Source organism: Pinus tabuliformis, chromosome 3_1 (assembly GCF_031772625.1).
Source record: "Pinus tabuliformis cultivar Carrire ecotype Pingquan chromosome 3_1, CPIR1, whole genome shotgun sequence".
Classification (NCBI taxonomy): Eukaryota; Viridiplantae; Streptophyta; class Pinopsida; order Pinales; family Pinaceae; genus Pinus; species Pinus tabuliformis.
In genome coordinates this window covers 580,468,324-580,486,267 of record NC_142301.1, presented here as the reverse complement: position 1 = coordinate 580,486,267, position 17,944 = coordinate 580,468,324, and the positions used below count along the sequence as shown (strand labels likewise).

Sequence of the window (17,944 nt, the reverse complement as noted above, 5' to 3'; positions counted from 1 at the left end):
CTTTAGCCTCCACCAATTTTCGTGGCTAGAGCACATCCGATGCTACCCAAAATCAGCATTCCCTCTTAGCGAGGACTGTGCTCTAGTAATACTCCTCACTGAGCATCACCTTGATCATCCGACATCGGTCCCTGTGCTGATGCTAGGCCTGCTGCCCAACATCCTCTGCACCGTTGCATCATGTATTGCTACTCATGGCCCTTCCACTGCCACTACTACATCTGTATGGCAGCTCCCTCTGCATCCGTGTTGTTGCCCATGGCCCTGTCACTGCCATTGCTGCATCTGCATTGCAACCCCTCTCATCATGTTGCATCGTGCTACCCATAGCACTGCCACTGCTAACTGCTGCACTGCAACTCAGTTATTGAGAAGTAAGTAATTGATCTCCCAACTTTGACATCTTCATCAGGCTAGGAAACACTCCCGATGCTGAAGCTCCCTCTGTCACTAACAAGTGCTCCCTCTCTGACCTCTGCGGTGCTGCAACAACTTTGTGCATCTCGCACTGCTGCCTCATGCTATCCTGGGACTCCTGCACTGTAGCTCCCCTTGTCGCTCCATCCACATCCGTCTCTACTGACATCCGTCAGTCCTGCTACTCTTCGGTGCTCTCGTAGCAAGGTATAATCCAAGAGGTAGGGTACCTCAAGGATCCCGCCCCTCATTGCCTGTAGTCTGTCTGACTACAACTCAATGTTTCCCCACTTCTGTTGAAGTGGCGTGTGAGCACTCATGGCACAGTCATCATCTGTCTCCAATTCCTTCTCTGACCTTGTTGGCACAGCTTTGGTCTCGGAAGCCTCTCCCTTGCTCTTCTTTCTCGGACACTGGCTCGCATAGTGACCCAGTTCCCCACAGTTGAAGCATTTGACCTTGGAGAGGTCCTTCTTTTTCTGTTTCTCATGCTTTCCCTCAGATGCTAGGGCAACATCCTCCTCTTCCTCCTCTTTGATTCTGATCCCCTTGCCGCTGCTTCCCGCCTTGCTTAGCCTTCTGATCTCTTCTTGGCGAAGAGCCGCCCACATTTCTTCCCAATCTGGAAGGGTCGCCCTGCCTAGTATGCTCTGGACAAACACCTCCCAGTCTTGTTAGATTTTAGGCTTCTGTGGAAGTTTTTTGCAGTGGCATGATCCGGATTATCCACAGTTTTGTGTTCATTCTGTCGACGTTTCAAACCCCAAAGAGGGTCCATCATCAGGACTAATTCTGAGACTACGTTCAGGGCTGTTCTCACCATCAATTCTTGATCTGGCGTTGCCCCTATGGAAGTCAGCTAATCCTGGATCTCCTTCAATCAACCGAGGAAGTTGTCGATCTGTTCTCCCTTCTGCATCTGGTACGACCGCATCTGATTTTCTCGTAGCATCCTTCTTTGCACAAAAGTATGCTGGTACAATTTCTTTAGGGCCTCCCACATCTCATTTGTTGTGTCCTTTTCGACAATATGTGGTACGACATGGTCCTTGACCCCGTCAAGGATGATGCTCTTGGCCCTCGCCATTGCATCTTCGTACTTATTGTTATCAGCTAGGTCAACTGGGACCACTATTGTCCTCAAGGCGAATTGCTTGAGACGGTTCCTGTCTAGAATGGATAAGATTCTGGGCTTCTAGACTACGAAGTTTGAGGCTTTGTCCAGTCTGTCCTGGTCTCTTGCCCCGTTTACCGCCATCTCGCTGCTCCTCTACTTCCCTTCTGGAAGTTCTCGGTGTGACTCCCTCTGAGCCCCGATTTCCCTCCTGGAAACCTCTCTGCCAATGTCGAGATGCCCCCACTCCGATCCTTAGTGCAGCTGCACCACTAATCCGAATTTCTTGGCTAGAAATCCTCAATAGCAAGTCCCTCTTCCTTGGTCTTGCCCTGTTAGGTACTATTCTGACTACAGTACCCCACCAGCTTCACTCTGCAACTTACCCTCAGCCTCCTAAGCCCCAACAAACTGAAGGTTAGAGCTTCTAGGCTCTGCGCAATCCCGGCACCAACAAAATTCACACCTCTTGGCCACGGCGTCAATCCTTCCTGACTGAGAAAGATGACCGGGCACTGAGTAGGTCGAGTCTGCTCCTCTCTGCCACTGCGCTGATTCTCTTCCCGGCTCAAACTTGATGACACAGGCACTGTGTCACCCCTTCCTTGCTGCTTCTTTGCTAGGAACAACTTCTGTCACTTGGGACAACTGTTTTCTACTGCTGTTGCTCTGCTCGGCTGATGTCCTTAGTTCTCTTGTGATCTGCAACCACGCTCTGATACCATGTTAGAATTTCTAAGTCTCACTGTTAGAAACCCTTCATGTACTTTTCTGATTTATTTCTGCCTACTTGTTGTGATTAATTAACAAGTTATTTACTATGTAAATATTGAAAATAAATACAAGTACATGCTCAACACATTACAGATCATCAATTGAAGGAAACAAAACAAACACACAAGTGACAACATTGGTTTTGGACCAATGTCCCTAGAAAAACCCAATGCGGGAAAACCGATGCAGCTATTTGAGGGTTTTAATTATTAAGCTTTTTCAGAAGACAATCTGGGTGCCAAAACCGGCTCACCCAACAGAGAATCATCTCGGCAGTAGTACCTCTCAGTCGGAGATAGATGTTCTGGCTGAAACCCCGATAAACACTCCGACAGCTCCCAGATTCAATTTGCCCCACGAAAACCCCAACGTCTGCCTCTAGGGATTGCGTTAGCCCTTCCTGGCCCAACTTCAGTCCAGTGTCAGCCCAATAACCCCTGCGTCAACCTATGGAGGCACCGCATCAGCCTCTAGAGCCTCTGCGTCACCCACGCTGGCTCTCTGAGGCACTGTGCGGCTCCTGGCTGCCTCTGCGTGGGCCCTAGCTGGCTCTACGTGGCCTTTGGCTGGCTCTGTGTCCTTCTCTCCCGGATTCTTCGTTGATTCTCCCAACACCCTCTCTGCCTCTCTGCTTCTGTATTCACTATCCCTCAGCTCCAACTCTAATCACTCTTTCGATTTTCTTAGCAAACCCTACCTCAGAAAATCGAAATCTTGATCAACTTGGTGTATTTTCCAAGTGACCCTAAAGCCTCCTCTTATACTTTTGTTGTTGACAGTTCAACGGCCAAGATTAAGTCCCTAATCAATGGCTAAGATTAACTCTGGCTTGATCCATGACTTTTGGACCCTTCTAACACAGTTTTATATTAATTCACATTAATATTTTATTTTCCCTAAGTTTAGACTTAGGGACTCCATTAAAAATATTTATTATTTTAATATCTCCCAAACTGTTTAGAATTTGCCCAAACCATTTCTGGGTATTGGAGATTTCATGTACTTTAGCCTCTCCACCAATTTTCGTGGCTAGAGCACATCTGATGCTACCCCAAATCGACACAACTCACTTTCATTTTCAACTGCTTCCTTGAAAATTTTAAAACAATTTAGTGCTTCTGATCTGTATTTAAGAAAATATACTCAAATCATTCTAGTATAATCATCTATAAATAACACAAAGTACCTCTCTCCTTGTAGTGCTAGAGTTTTGGTTGGACTGCACATATTTGTATGAACAATTTCCAAAGGCATCAATGTTGAACATTCCTTTGATTTGAAGCTGGTCCTAGTTTGCTTTCCATGTTGACATGGTATACAAATAACATTTGCTGGTTTTGAGATTTTGGGGATATCTCTTACTGTTTGAGTTTTGCTGATCTTCACCAAATTATCAAAGCTTAGGTGTCCCAAATGTTTGTGCCATAGGCAACTTTCATTTGAGTTTTGCTGATCTTCACCAAATTATCAAAGCTTAGATGTCCCAAATGTTTGTGCCATAGGCAACTTTCATTTGATTGACTCGTAACATCTTTCTTCTTGTATTTCACTGAGAGTGTATACATTCTGCTATTCTTACCCCTTTTCCTATGAGACTTCATGAAGATGATCTTCTTATCTCACAGTCTTTGGAATGAAAAAGTGAGATCATATCCCTAATCACGCATTTGGCTAAAGCTTAAAAGATTGTGCTTAAGACCTTCAACATATAGCACATTCTGAGCTTTGCCCTTGCCATTGTTGAGATTCACTATGCCTATTCCAACAATTTTAGTAGATTCATTATCTCTGAAGGTCACATTTCCATCCTTTTCTTTTCTCAATGAGATGAAATTCTTGTCACCTGTCATGTGTCTAGAACATCCATTATCTACAAACCATTGACTTTCCTTATTCTGAGGACACATAACTAGACCACATTTCTCAGGAGTAGGTTCTTCAGTCTTTCTTTTCCAGATTTTTCTCTAGGTTTTAATGGGCAATTTTGTGCTTCAGGGCCTAGATTGTTGCATTTGTAACATTCTAGACTATACTTTGAAAGAGGAGCAAATGAATTATAAGTTCTGATTTGGTCTTGCCTCTTAATATCAACAATCTTATTTTGGTGATTAGCTCTATATGCCTTGCAATGTTTTGCTTGATGACCAAAATTTTTACAAAAGAAATAGTGACCAAGAAAAATAGTTTGATACCTGTTAGTATAAGTTTGTCTTGATGAGATATTCCTTTTGGGGAGGGACCGCTTCTCAATGCATGGTTGAACTTTGTTTTGTGCAACATTATTGTGATGAGCTCCTTTAAGAAAATCAACAAAACTTCTAGGTTTTTCTTCATGATGAACACTGGTGTCTTCCTTTGAATTAGAGGATTCTCCTTTATAGCCAAGTCCAGTTTTGTCATGTGGTGGCCTTTGGGAGCTGAGAATAACATCCAAGGTTTGGGAACTCTTCAAATTATTGTTGGCTTTGTCCAACTCCCTTTTTAGAGATACTATTTCAACTTCCAATTTTTCACAAATTTCTTCCTTTTTCTTTAGTTTATTGCTCAAGGCTTCTTCTTTCTTGGTTTTGAGAGAGATGATTTCCTGAGATAACTTTCCATTCTTTTTCCTGAGTCTATCATTTTCTTCTAAGGCACTGATCAATAGTTCATCCATACTTCCTTCTTCTTCTTCTAGATTATCTATTTCATTTGTGAAGGCAATGAACAATATTTCTCTGCTTCCATCATATTCTTCTTCATTAGAGTTATCGTTGTCTTCCTTGGAGAAGAAATTCTTTTTTCTTGAGCCTCCCTTTTTGAATGTTTTTTTCTTGGGTTCATCTTCATCATCACTGTCATCTTTGAAAAGACTCTTCACATAATTTCTTATTTTACCACATCTAAAATAAATGGGAGGTAACTTGCCTTTGAGTTTGGATCCTTTCTTCAGCTTCCCGACAGATTGTGCCATTTCAGTATCAAAATCATTGTTGGTGCAATCACAGTTCTTCCCTTTTCTCGATGTCTTTGATGCCTTGAATGCAACTTCCTTGTGAGTTGAATTTCTTGACCTCATCTCATATGCTGTGAGGATTCCATGAAGTTCATCCATTGATAAATAATCCAAATCTTATAGTTCTTCTATGGCACAAACATTAGCATCAAAATGATCTGGAAGAGATCACACTTTTTGGACAATCATCTTTCCCTTGACATCTTCACCTATCCCTTCGAGAGAGTTAACTACTTCATCTGCTCAGAGGAAGTAGCAATATCTTCTTCATCATCCATCCTGAGACTTTCAAACTACCTTCTAAAAGTTTGAACCTTTGCCTTTGTGATCTTGCCATCTCCTTCATAGATACGGATAAGCTTGTCCCACATTTCTTTTTCCTATTCACAATTCATAACTTTGGTGAATTCTGAGTCTAACAAACCACTTGTAAGTTGTTATAGAATTCAAAGCCTTGGAATTTGCTGCATACGCCTTCTTTCTGTCTGGGTTTGTTGGTAGAGGAAATGGAATTTTTTATCCATCTATAATTGATTGCCACACTTCAACACCAAGAGACATCAGATAGTATTTCATCCCGATTTTCCAAAATGTAAAATTTGTTCCATCAAAGTGGGGAGCCTTAAGTGCTTCCTTGCTGGCCATTGTAGTTCAAAATATCCTTCTTCTAGTTGTTAGGCTGATCTTGAAGAAGTTGGCTCTAATACCAATTGTTGGAAACACTGAGAGCGGGGTGAATCAATATTTATTTCAATTGTTTATTAGCTAGTTAAGATTTTTCTTAATTAGAAGCACAAGTTATGCTAGAACACAAGAAGTAAAATTAAAATAACTTATATAAATATTGTTCAAATGATGAGGACACCAATCCTCAAATTTGGCTCTAACGTTTACAAATACTTCAATTCTACAAGGCTCCAACCGTGAATGAGAACACCAATCCTCTTAGGCTTCAACCTTTACAAATACTTCAATTAGACTTCAAAATACTGATTAAATTTGACCAAGATAGTTCCAGAGTTCTGCTTCAAGAACTGCTCCAAAGTGGCTTCAAGGCTGCTCCAAGATGCCTTCAATGGGCTGGTCCAAAGTGATCCCATGATATCTTCAAAAGTATCTTATAAACGCTGCTCCAATAAACTCTTCAAGGACTGTTCCGAAGAGGCTTCAAAAATCTTCAAGGACTGTTCCGAAGAGGCTTCAAAAATCTTCAAGGACTGTTCTTTAAACTTGACTTAAAGGATGATCACTCACAAGGCTGAGTTCTGCTCCTTATCATAGGCCACATATGAGGCAAACTAAACCAAAGGCTGCTTCTTAGCACTGGCTGAATTTGAGGCAAAACTGTGCTCCTTCCACGGGCCAAGTCTAGGCCAAGGTTTTCTCCTTCCACAGGCCGAGGTCTGCTCCTTCCACAAGCTGAGTTCAGTTGCAGGTTTGCTCACAAATGTAGATTGAAATCCATGCTAAAAAGGCTGAACTCTTTCACTACAAAGGAGGCCGAAATCTGTGCTACAAGGAGGTCAAAATCTACTCCAATGATAGTCCAAGTTCTGCACTAAAATCTCATCCAAAAACCCCCAATAACCCTTACCCAAGAGCAAAAATAAAAACCAAGAATTTGCTCCTTCAATCTACTTCTAGGTTCATGAGATATGAACCTTTTCACTCTCTTCCACATGTCTGAATTGCTTGTCTTATTGCTTGAGTGAGTTGATGGCCGAATGGAGGAGAAGACTCATGTATTTATACTGGTTGGGTCACCCAAAACAAGGCTTACTTGTCCTCAAGCAAGGCTGACTAGACTGGGGGAAAGATAAGTGGTTTTTTGTCTTAAAAATTTCATTTCTCCTCAATGGAGAGGAGTTAGGGGGCATGCTATACCTCGTTGGAAAGGGATTAAAGTGATCTTTAAGCCTATGTTATGCTTCTCTTTAGCTGGACATCCTTTGACATCAATAACAATTATTTTCTCAACATACCCCAAATGAATCTCTCTCATGAAAAGGTGCAAGGGGCACCTCCATATGTGCTAATCATCATCAAGTCATTTTCATGGTCCAAATAAGGTGCTCCATCATCAAGAAACCACCATTAGCATCAAGTGGTCCATCCTTTCCATGACATTATGCAAAACGGGTGCATACGTCACATGTCACAACTCTAGAATGATGATGTCATAGCTCCAAAGGAAACATCCTCAATCCATAAGGTGTAAAAGTTCCCTCCAAAGTCAGCATGGGGTACAATCATTGTGGAAGCAACGTCCCAAATTAAAGCTCAAAGTCCAAGGTGTTGGAGGAAGAGGATGACAGACTTTATGCTGCTGAATCATCACATTGCCCAATGTTCCTCAAAAAGTGTGCAATGACATGCATGGAAGTGCTATGGTTGAGTCACGTGGGCTAGATGTCCTATTCGATGTGCTTAAGAAGCATGCTAAGATCCCTCAAGGGATGGCCAATGAAACTTGGAGAAAACACCTAACACAATTCATGGAATCAAGTGAGATCATCATCAAAGGTACCTCAAACCATAAATGTATTAGAGTGGGCCATATTTAATGGAACAAGGCACTAAAGTACATGACACAAGCCTCATCTTCAAACATCTATCTTATGACTTGTAAACAAGTTACCCCACTTAAGTATGGAGGGTTATCAATGGGCCCTATTAGGTGCTTCCAACCTTGAAGGGAGGAACAATTCCTAGGCTGGCCCATCAATTGGAAGGTGTAAATGGAAGAGTGAAAAGGTTTGGTGTTGGGTGTGGAGCTTGATTATCTTCTATATTCAAAGGTATCGCCACATAGGACCCCAGTTCGAAATGGGGGCGGCAACGCCGCCCGTAAAATATTTGCTGCAGGGGGGGTCCAGGGGGGGGGCGACTGCGACCTTTGGGAGCCCCCCCTGGCGGGGGGTTTCGGGGGCAGCGCCCCCGAAGCTAAAAACAGCTGTAAAATTGCCTTGTAAAAGTATAGTAATTTCTAGTCAATCTGGGCTGTTCATTAGGCGGATGATCTAACGGTAGAACTTATGTTTAGTTTAGGGTTTTTTGCCCTAAAAGGCAACCCCTCTCTTTGTATGAGGGTATTGTATTTGAGGCTGTGTGATAGATGTGTATTCTGTGAGCGAGAAACAGAGAGGTGAGACTGTGAGAGAAAATAGAGGATTTTACAGCGGATTTGCTGTAGGTTGCGTCTCTTCATTTTGCTGGATAATAGAAAGGAAGGACTGGCTGTTCGGGGTGGACGTAGCCCAAACTGGGTGAACCACGTATATCTGTGTCTCTCTTGTTTTGTGCGTTTTCTGTGTTTATATTTCTGCAATATTTTATGTGTTCCATTGCTCCGTAATATATAATTTTCTAACAACTGGTATCAGAGCCGAAGGTCTATTTGGCTGATAAACTCACATGAAAGAAGGGTTCCTGGTTCGAGTGGGAGCAATGGCGGAAGATGGTAAGTTTAGGGTCGAGAAATTTAACAGCAAAAACTTCTTGCTGTGGAAGATGCAGATGGAAGATTATCTGTATCAGAAAGATCTATACCTACCATTGGGTGGAAAATCAAATATGCCGACGGGTATGACAGACGAAGAATGGAATCTTCTCGATAGAAAGGCACTCGGAACAATACGGTTGTGCCTTGCTGCGTCAGTCACCTTCAACATTTCGAAGGAAACCATGACAGAGGGTTTGATTCAGACGCTGTCGAAACTATATGAAAAACCCTCGGCCTCAAACATGGTATTTCTTATGAAACGGTTATTTAATATGAAGATGTCGGAAGGTGGATCTGTTGCAGACCATTTAAATGATTTTAATACAGTTACAAGTCAGTTAAGTTCTGTAGGGGTAAACTTTGATGATGAAGTTAGAGCTCTGTTATTCTTGTGCTCATTACCAGAAAGTTGGAATGGTTTGGTAATGGCCATTAGTAACTCCGTTTCTGGATCTAGTACTTTAAAGTTTGATGATGTTGTCGGTGCTATCCTTAGCGAGGAAATGCGACGGAAAAGCTCCGGTGAGACATCGGGAAATGCTTTGAGTGCAGAGTCTAGAGGAAGAAAAATGGAAAGAGGAAAGAGCTCAGGATATCGCAGTAAATCAAGGAAAGGCAGATCCAAGTCCAGATCGGGGATAGTGTGCTGGAAATGTGGAAAGAAAGGACACCTAAAGAAAGACTGTAGATCTCGGAAGGGAAAAGAAGGAGATGCACAACAAGAAAACAATCATGAAGCAAATGTGACAGGTGAGGTGTTACAAGATGCTTTGATTCTTTCTTTCGAAAATATTACTGATTCCTGGGTGGTAGATTCAGGGGCTTCATTCCATGCCACACCTGATAAGAAATACTTTCATGACTATGTTCAAGGAGATTTTGGACAAGTTCGTCTGGGTGATGATAAACCCTGTAAAATCGTTGGAATGGGTAAGGTTCTTGTAAAACAGCAGAATGGAAACCAATGGCTATTAAAGGAGGTAAGGCATGTTCCAGATCTAAAGAAAAATCTGATTTCAACAGGGCAGTTAGGCGGGGAAGGTTGTGTGACAACTTTCACAGATAAAGCTTGGAAGGTCACCAAAGGAGCCCTGGTAATAGCAAAAGGCGAAAAGGTTGGTACATTGTATTTATGCAATGGTATTTCTAACTCTGTTAATGCTTTAACTTCCAAAGGAGCAGATGCAACATTATGGCATCATAGGCTCGGACACATGAGTGAAAAGGGGATGAAGATTCTTCACTCAAGGAATTTGTTGCCAGGTTTGAAGAATGTTGATTTGGACTTCTGTGAGAATTGCATTTATGGAAAACAGAATAGAGTCAGATTTCTCAGAGTTGGGAAAGGAAAGAAGAATGAAAAATTAGAGCTTGTGCATACAGATGTATGGGGACCTGCTCAGGTATCATCTCTCAGTGGCTCTCGTTATTATGTTACTTTTATTGATGATGCAACTAGAAAAACTTGGATTTATTGTATTAAGAATAAATCTGATGTATTTGATACATTCAAGAAATGGAAAGCTTTGGTTGAGATTGAGACAGGAAAGAAATTAAAGTGTCTTAGATCAGACAATGGAGGTGAATATTGTAGCAAAGAGTTTGATAGGTACTGTTCAAAGCATGGAATTCACAGAGAGAAGACAGTTCCAAGAACACCACAAGAAAATGGTGTGTCAGAAAGGATGAACAGAACAATCATGGAGCGTGCAAGGTGCATGAGATTGCATGCAGGATTGACTTTACAGTTTTGGGCAGATGCTGTAGATACTGCTGTTTATCTAATAAACAGAGGGCCTTCAAGTTCCTTGGATGGTGGTGTTCCAGAGGAAGCATGGACAGGTAAAAAGGTAAACTACCCTATTTTAAAGCCTTTTGGTTGTGAGGCCTTTGTCCATATTGATAAAGAAAATAGAACAAAGCTTGAGGCAAAGTCAAAGAAATGTACCTTTATTGGATATGGTGTTAATGATTTTGGTTATCGCTTATATGATTACGAAAATCACAAAATCATTAGGAGCAGAGATGTAATATTCAATGAAAAGGTCTTGTATAAGAATCAGTTGCAGGAAAAGAAACAAGAAAAGGAAAACAAGGAATACGCAGTTCTTGATGAAATCGCTGAAAAAGTAAAGGTGCTTGAAAATAATAATAATCAACAACCACAACAACAACAACCACCACAACAACAACAGGCACCCCAAACACCTGAAAGTGGTGTTAGAAGATCTACCAGGATAAGTAGACCCCCTGAACGATACTCTCCTTCATTATATTATTTATTGTTGACTGATTCCGGTGAACTCGAATGTTATGAAGAAGCAATGCAGGTTGAAAGCAGGAAGAAGTGGGAGGTAGCCATGGAAGAAGAGATGGACTCCTTAATGCATAACCAGACTTGGGATTTAGTCAGGTTGCCTGTAGGAAAAACTACATTGAAGAATAAATGGGTTTACAGGCTGAAGGAAGAAGATGGAGGAAAACAGAGGTATAAAGCTAGACTTTTGGTGAAGGGGTTTGCACAGAAGAAAGGTATTGATTTTGATGAAATATTTTCTCCTGTTGTTAAAATGACTTCAATCAGAACTATTTTAAGTCTTGTAGCAGCTGAAGATTTGCATCTTGAGCAGTTAGATGTAAAGACAGCCTTTCTCCATGGGGATTTGAAGGAAGAGATATATATGCAGCAGCCACAAGGATATGAGGTGAAAGGGAAGGAGAAACTAGTGTGCAAGTTGAAGAAGAGCTTGTATGGCTTAAAACAGGCTCCAAGGCAGTGGTATCTAAAATTTGACAAGTTTATGTCTAAACAAGGTTATACTAGATGTCACTCTGATCATTGTGTTTATTTGAAAAAGCAAAATGATGGCAGCTACATTATATTGTTATTGTATGTAGATGACATGCTTGTTGCAGGATCTAACATGCAGGAAATAAATGTGCTCAAAAGAAAATTGGCAAATTCATTTGCAATGAAGGATTTGGGAGCTGCAAAACAAATCCTTGGTACGAGAATAACTAGAGACAGGAAAAATCGTAAATTAACATTGTCTCAGAATGAGTACATACAAAAGGTGTTGAAAAGATTTAACATGCACAATGCAAAACCATTTAGTACACCTTTTGCTAGCCATTTCAAACTTAGCAAGGAAATGTGCCCAAAGACCCAAGAAGACATGGATTATATGTCTAAAGTTCCATATGCATCAACAGTTGGAAGCTTAATGTATGCAATGGTTTGCACAAGGCCTGATATTGCACATGCAGTGGGAGTTGTAAGCAGGTACATGAACAATCCAGGAAAGGAACATTGGATGGCAGTGAAATGGATTCTCAGATATTTGAAAGGTACCACAAATCAAGCATTATGCTTTGGTGGTTCAAACATCTCCCTACAAGGATATGTTGATGCAGATATGGTAGGTGACAGAGATAACAGGAGGAGCACTACAGGATATGTATTTACTGTTGGAGGAACAACTGTCAGTTGGGTTTCAAAAATCCAAAGTGTTGTTGCACTTTCAACAACAGAAGCAGAGTATGTTGCTGCTACAAAGGCTAGTAAAGAAATGATTTGGTTACAAAGGTTTATGGGTGAATTGGGTAAGGAGCATGATATGGGCACGTTATACAGTGATAGCCAAAGTGCCATTCATCTTGCAAAGAACTCAACATTTCATTCCAGGACTAAACACATACAGCTCAAGTACCATTTCATACGATCAGTGTTGGAAGATGGAGAGTTGAAGCTGGAAAAGATACACACTAGCCAGAATCCTACAGACATGCTAACAAAAGTTATAACCAGGGAGAAACTGAGAATATGCTCAGTTTCAGTTGGTCTTCAAGGATGACGATGAAGATGAGAAACAGCCAGGTCCAAAGAGGAGTCATTGTCCAGCAAATGGAGCAGCGATGGAGTTGCTACAATCAGTCTCCAAGTGGGAGATTGTTGGGTGTGGAGCCTGATTATCTTCTATATTCAAAGGTATCGCCACATAGGACCCCAGTTCGAAATGGGGGCGGAAATATTCGCTGCAAGGGGGGTCCAGGGGGGGGCGGCTGCAACCTTTGGGAGCCCCCCCTTGGCGGGGGGTTCCCCTCGAAGCTAAAAACAACTGTAAAATTGCCTTGTAAAAGTATAGTAATTTCTAGTCAATCTGGGCCGTTCATTAGGCGGATGATCTGACGGTAGAACTTATGTTTAGTTTAGGGTTTTTTGCCCTAGAAGGCAACCCCTCTCTTTGTATGAGGGTATTGTATTTGAGGCTGTGTGATAGATGTGTATTCTGTGAGCGAGAAATAGAGAGGTGAGACTGTGAGAGAAAACAGAGGATATTACAGCGGATTTGCTGTAGGTTGTGTCTCTTCATTTTGTTGGATAATAGAACGGAAGGACTGGCTGTTCGGGGTGGACGTAGCCCAAACTGGGTGAACCACGTATATCTGTGTCTCTCTTGTTTTGTGCGTTTTCTATGTTTATATTTCTGCAATATTTTATGTGTTCCATTGCTCCGTAATATATAATTTTCTAACATTTGGGGTTTGACTTCATGGAAGATCCTATTGTGGCGTACCATCTACGCAACCAATATCTTTGAGTCAAATGATGTGAAGGGGGAGCAATCGTGGGACTTGAGTTACCTCTTTCCTTGGCCTATTTTTACCACTCCTCAGGTGCATCTTTTTCTTCTATAATATTATTTTCTTTGCATGGATAGCTTGGGTCTCCAGCTTTACTAAATGCATTAAATATCCCCTTGAGATGTAGTGGTTCATTTCTTATCAGGGTTGGAACATACAAAAGTTCCTTTTATTTAGGTAGATCATGATAAACTAGGAACTGGGTGAGGGCTAATGAGATGGGTAGAGCCTAGGTTAGGCTTTTGTCTATGAACTTACACATTGCCCCAGCCATATTTTGCCTTTTTTCAAATTTTCTTTCATTATGGCTATATAGGCTTCTATCTTTCTTTGATCTGCATTTACCTCTTGGGGCCAAATTTTTGGGCCCTTACTCAAAGACATGGCACATTGGGGAAACCAAGGAATGGGAGCAGTAAGCAATCAATCTGAAGAAGGGAGATAGGAAGGGAACGGGCAGAAAGTGGTAATTATGGATTATCATGAACACACAACATCAAGCAAGGCCTTCTATTCCTACCCCTCCTAGACTGTGGAAAGAAAGGCCTCAAGGAGGGTTACATTGGACTACAGGCAGGAGATAACCACCAAGGTGAAGCAAGGGAATAATTATACAGTCAAAAGCGGTCAATCTAATTTGACCCGTGATCTGTACTAGAATGTTGCAAACCATTGCATGAAAGCACTTGATACAAAAATGGTTAGCATATCTCATATTTGAATAGCCACCTTCATTGGGTGAAATGGCTAGATGAAATAAATGATTGATTTGAGAGTGGCTGAGAGGCAATTGAGAATGACTATTTGTGGATCAAAGTGGGGCTGTTGACTGGAAAGCTGGATCAAATGATGAAAACAATATTCCCTTTGGGGTTATCCACAATCTGGTGGGTAATAGTAACAATTCCCTTGCTGTGTGAAGTTATTTAGAATGATATGAAAGAGTTCATTTTAAGAAAAAATATTTTAAAACCAATTTAATGCAGTGTTCCATAGGGATGTCTCCCATAGGGTAGGGGCATGGCCCCCAAGTTTCCCATGCTCCAGAGGCAATTGAAGGTTCCTGTGGAAACATTTCCCCACATCCCCCTTTTGGGGAAACATTTCCCTAGTGCGGGGGATGTGTTTCCCCAAAAGGGAGATGTTTGGGTGTCCCCCACGGTCCACCCCTCCAATTTTTTGTCCAACAATTCTTTAAGGATGAAGGAAGATAGGGGATAGAGTTTTGAGGAGTTTGCCACCTTGGTAATTAATGGAAATATTAATTTCTAAAGTAAATGTTGACATTCTCCTTTATCTTTACCTTTCTTCCTTCTACCGAAATCTTCAACATTACCATTAATTTCTTTAGGATGTTTGAGTGGCTCCAACCTCATCAGATGTCATATGGAGAAAGTATAATTTCATATACCATTTAGAATTCAGTAGACTTATTAATTATCAGGATTTTAGGATTGGCAAGATTGTAGTGTTTCCAATGGATTGCACAATGCTGAATTTGCATGGGATGAATTGTTATTTTTGAGATTTTATCAGAGACCCATATGCTAGGGACCTTGAAGCCCCCCTCCCCCAAATTGCCCTAAAATTTGATGGTGCTCCCACATGTCTCCCATGTCCATCTCCCTGCTCCCACATGTTTCCCATGTGCATCTCCCTGCTCCCACACTCCCCTGTCCATGAAACTTGGTGGACTATTGGTTTAATGTAATATGATTAGTTCCTTTCTAAATAGCTGTTTGTTAAAGAAAATCCACATCTTTTGACATATTTGGTATTAATGCATGGCATGGCATTGTTATTTTTATCGTTCTTTGTGATTTGTGTTACAGTTGAAGGTGCACAACACTTGTCCAGATGAACTAGATGTTGTAGCTTTGAGATTGCAAGAAACAACGAGGTCAGTGGTTGTTGGGCAGATTGGCCGGACCTTCATACTATATAGACCTAGTCTTCGTAAGGTTCCAACAGCAGAGGAAAACAAGCAACAACAAAGGTCACGTAGAAGCATTGCAAAATCTGCAAAATGGGTATGATTTTTTCAAGTATGTGATTAACATGTGGTATCATATTTATTCTGTTATGCTTATCTCCATTTCTGGATGTTGACATGGATGCAGAAAAAAAGGACAACTTAAGATTTGATCAGCAGAGGATGTTCGACTTAAAATACGAATCTTAGTTTAGTCAAGCAGATCTGCTTCATATGCTCATCACTTTTGTTTTGCTGTATGATCCAATTCTGCTTATATGGACACATTCGTTGACTTGTTTCATTAATCACAACTGGTTTAGTCATTTTATTTTGGGGAAAGTAATCTAGGAGAGACTTACGGTCTCATGGAAGTAGTTAAGAAGTCAAACCCCTTTAGTTTTCAGAAAGAATTTATCCTTGATGTGCCAATTTCCTTTCAAACGATTGTGGTTTCAGATAACTTGTGATTCAAGCAGTCTGGTTCATAGTTTGGCAGTTTGTGCATGTGAGTTAATTTCTTCATGTGACGGTTATTTTGGAAATGATACAACATGAAGTTTTCTTTACAATTCACAGCAATTCACAGCACGGAGATAAAAGATGCCAGGCTTGTATGGCCCCATCATACAGTGACTTCTTTAAGAGGCATGGCTAAAACTATATGTTAATATGTTGAGGAAAGCTGCTTTGTTAATTTTGGCATCTTGGTATAACCCAGCCTAGCTAGAGGCTCAGGTGGGGTATGATTTTAAGCTGCAGATAATTTATAAGAGGACTCTAGGTCTTTACCTTAAGCGTAGAATTATTTTGAATCATGTCTATATTATTCAGTTCAATTTGAAAGACTAAATGATATTGTCACTGACCTTTTATTTTAATTGTACACGAGAAGGGAAAACATGGCATGGATCATTACATTGAAGTCTGGCCTTTATTTTGTTGCTATTTTCTAATCCCGATGTTATGTACATGGAGTTGCATCAATCTTCTGTTACTCCAATGTTTTTATTTGTTGTTTATTTTTTTTGGCACGTAGTAACTTTGGTTAATTTATCATGTATCTACCTTCAATTGCTTTCCTTATTATTCATGTGCTTGCCTACATTAGTGGCATATGGTTTGTTTAACATTTGATTTGCACAGCTACTATAATGCTATACTGAAATTGTTTTCACATGAAAAGCTTTCCTATTTATTGCTCTCGTTTAAAAACAGTGAGATAAATTTGAATTATGTATTTTGGTTTATTATATTCACCATGAAATCTGGATACGGCTAGTGGTTCAAATATTTTGTGGAAATTCATTCACCATGAATTCTGGATATGACCGGTAGTTCAAATATTTTGTAAAAGTTCATCAATTCAGAGGATATTGTTTCACACCCTTTGTCTACCTTGAACTTCAAAACCTTGTAGGGATTGTATTGAAGGTTATGCGTTGGCATTTATAGGAACCTTGTAGTATCATTATTGCTATTGTTTAGAACTTTAGTCTCAAAACAGCAGGGATCTTATAATTGTCTGCTTATCTTGGCTGAGCCCATGCTAGCAAATCAATCAATTTCTGTTGCTTGTATGCCAAAATACGCAAACAAAATTTTAAGGACAGTGCATATTCTTATATGCAGATAATGCTTTCCCATGGATGAAATGTTGAAATTGTTTTTACATTTCATTTTATATGTTGGTGATTGGTAAAAATAAGGAAGTCAGTTAAGTTTTTTTCATTGAATGGTTCGAGAATCAACTGAATAGAATGGTTGGATGTGCCCAAAAGTTGCTGGAATACTCTAGTTGACAAACTTTCAGAGCTCTGTAAACTGTACTGGACACCGACTTGTGCAAAACACATTTGTATGTGCAAGGTCCATCTTGGAAGGAGTGGAAATGTCCTATGGAAAATCCTTATTTGACTGCATGAAAAAAGAGAATTATACTAGGGTTGATCCAAATATTTCTCTCGAGATAGATTCAAATGAAGATAAGAGGTTCAGTATCTTGAAGCTAGGTGGATTCAGATATTTCAGGACATTGGAAAGCACAAATGACCTTTAAAGCTGGAGATAATTTATGGTTGGTTCCAAATAATAGTCAAGGACGGACTCCATATTATAGCCTTCCTAGATGCCATCTGTGTTTTTTGTAAGATAGAATCAATTAAGCATCTTCTAAGGGTGACTGCCACAGGGTGGCTTGAACCTTTGGAAATGGATATCTGTAGAATGTCATCATTCCATTGCAGTGAGTCATTTTTAAGGATAGGCGAATACTTTATTGTAGGTAGAGGCATATGGGATATAATGTTCATAGATATCTCCCTTTTGTAGAAGCTATGCTATATTTAATGGAGATGCTACACCACTACACCTGGAGAAAATTGATTGGTTCAAAGCAGACCAAGCTGTTTAGTTTGCAGCTAGGCTATGGATATTTAAAGTTTAGATGATTCTCTTTAGGTTTTGGCCAAAGAAGACATGCTAGATGTCCTTGCTTATATAGGTGGGGCAATGTGCATGCCTTTG

At 40.6% G+C, this 17,944-nt stretch overlaps 1 protein-coding gene across 1 annotated transcript in view; it reads left to right on the top strand.

Moving 5' to 3' along the window:
* LOC149188321 (uncharacterized) overlaps positions 1–16,347 on the top strand; it is an 83,772-nt gene extending 67,425 nt beyond the window's left edge. Inside the window, exons 3-4 of the mRNA XM_089411643.1 lie at positions 15,279–15,476; positions 15,567–16,347. Of these exons, the coding sequence (XP_089267769.1) occupies positions 15,279–15,476; positions 15,567–15,584 (216 nt within the window). The 3' untranslated portion in view covers positions 15,585–16,347. The remainder of the gene's footprint in view (positions 1–15,278; positions 15,477–15,566) is intronic.
* The last annotated feature ends 1,597 nt before the right edge of the window (positions 16,348–17,944 follow it).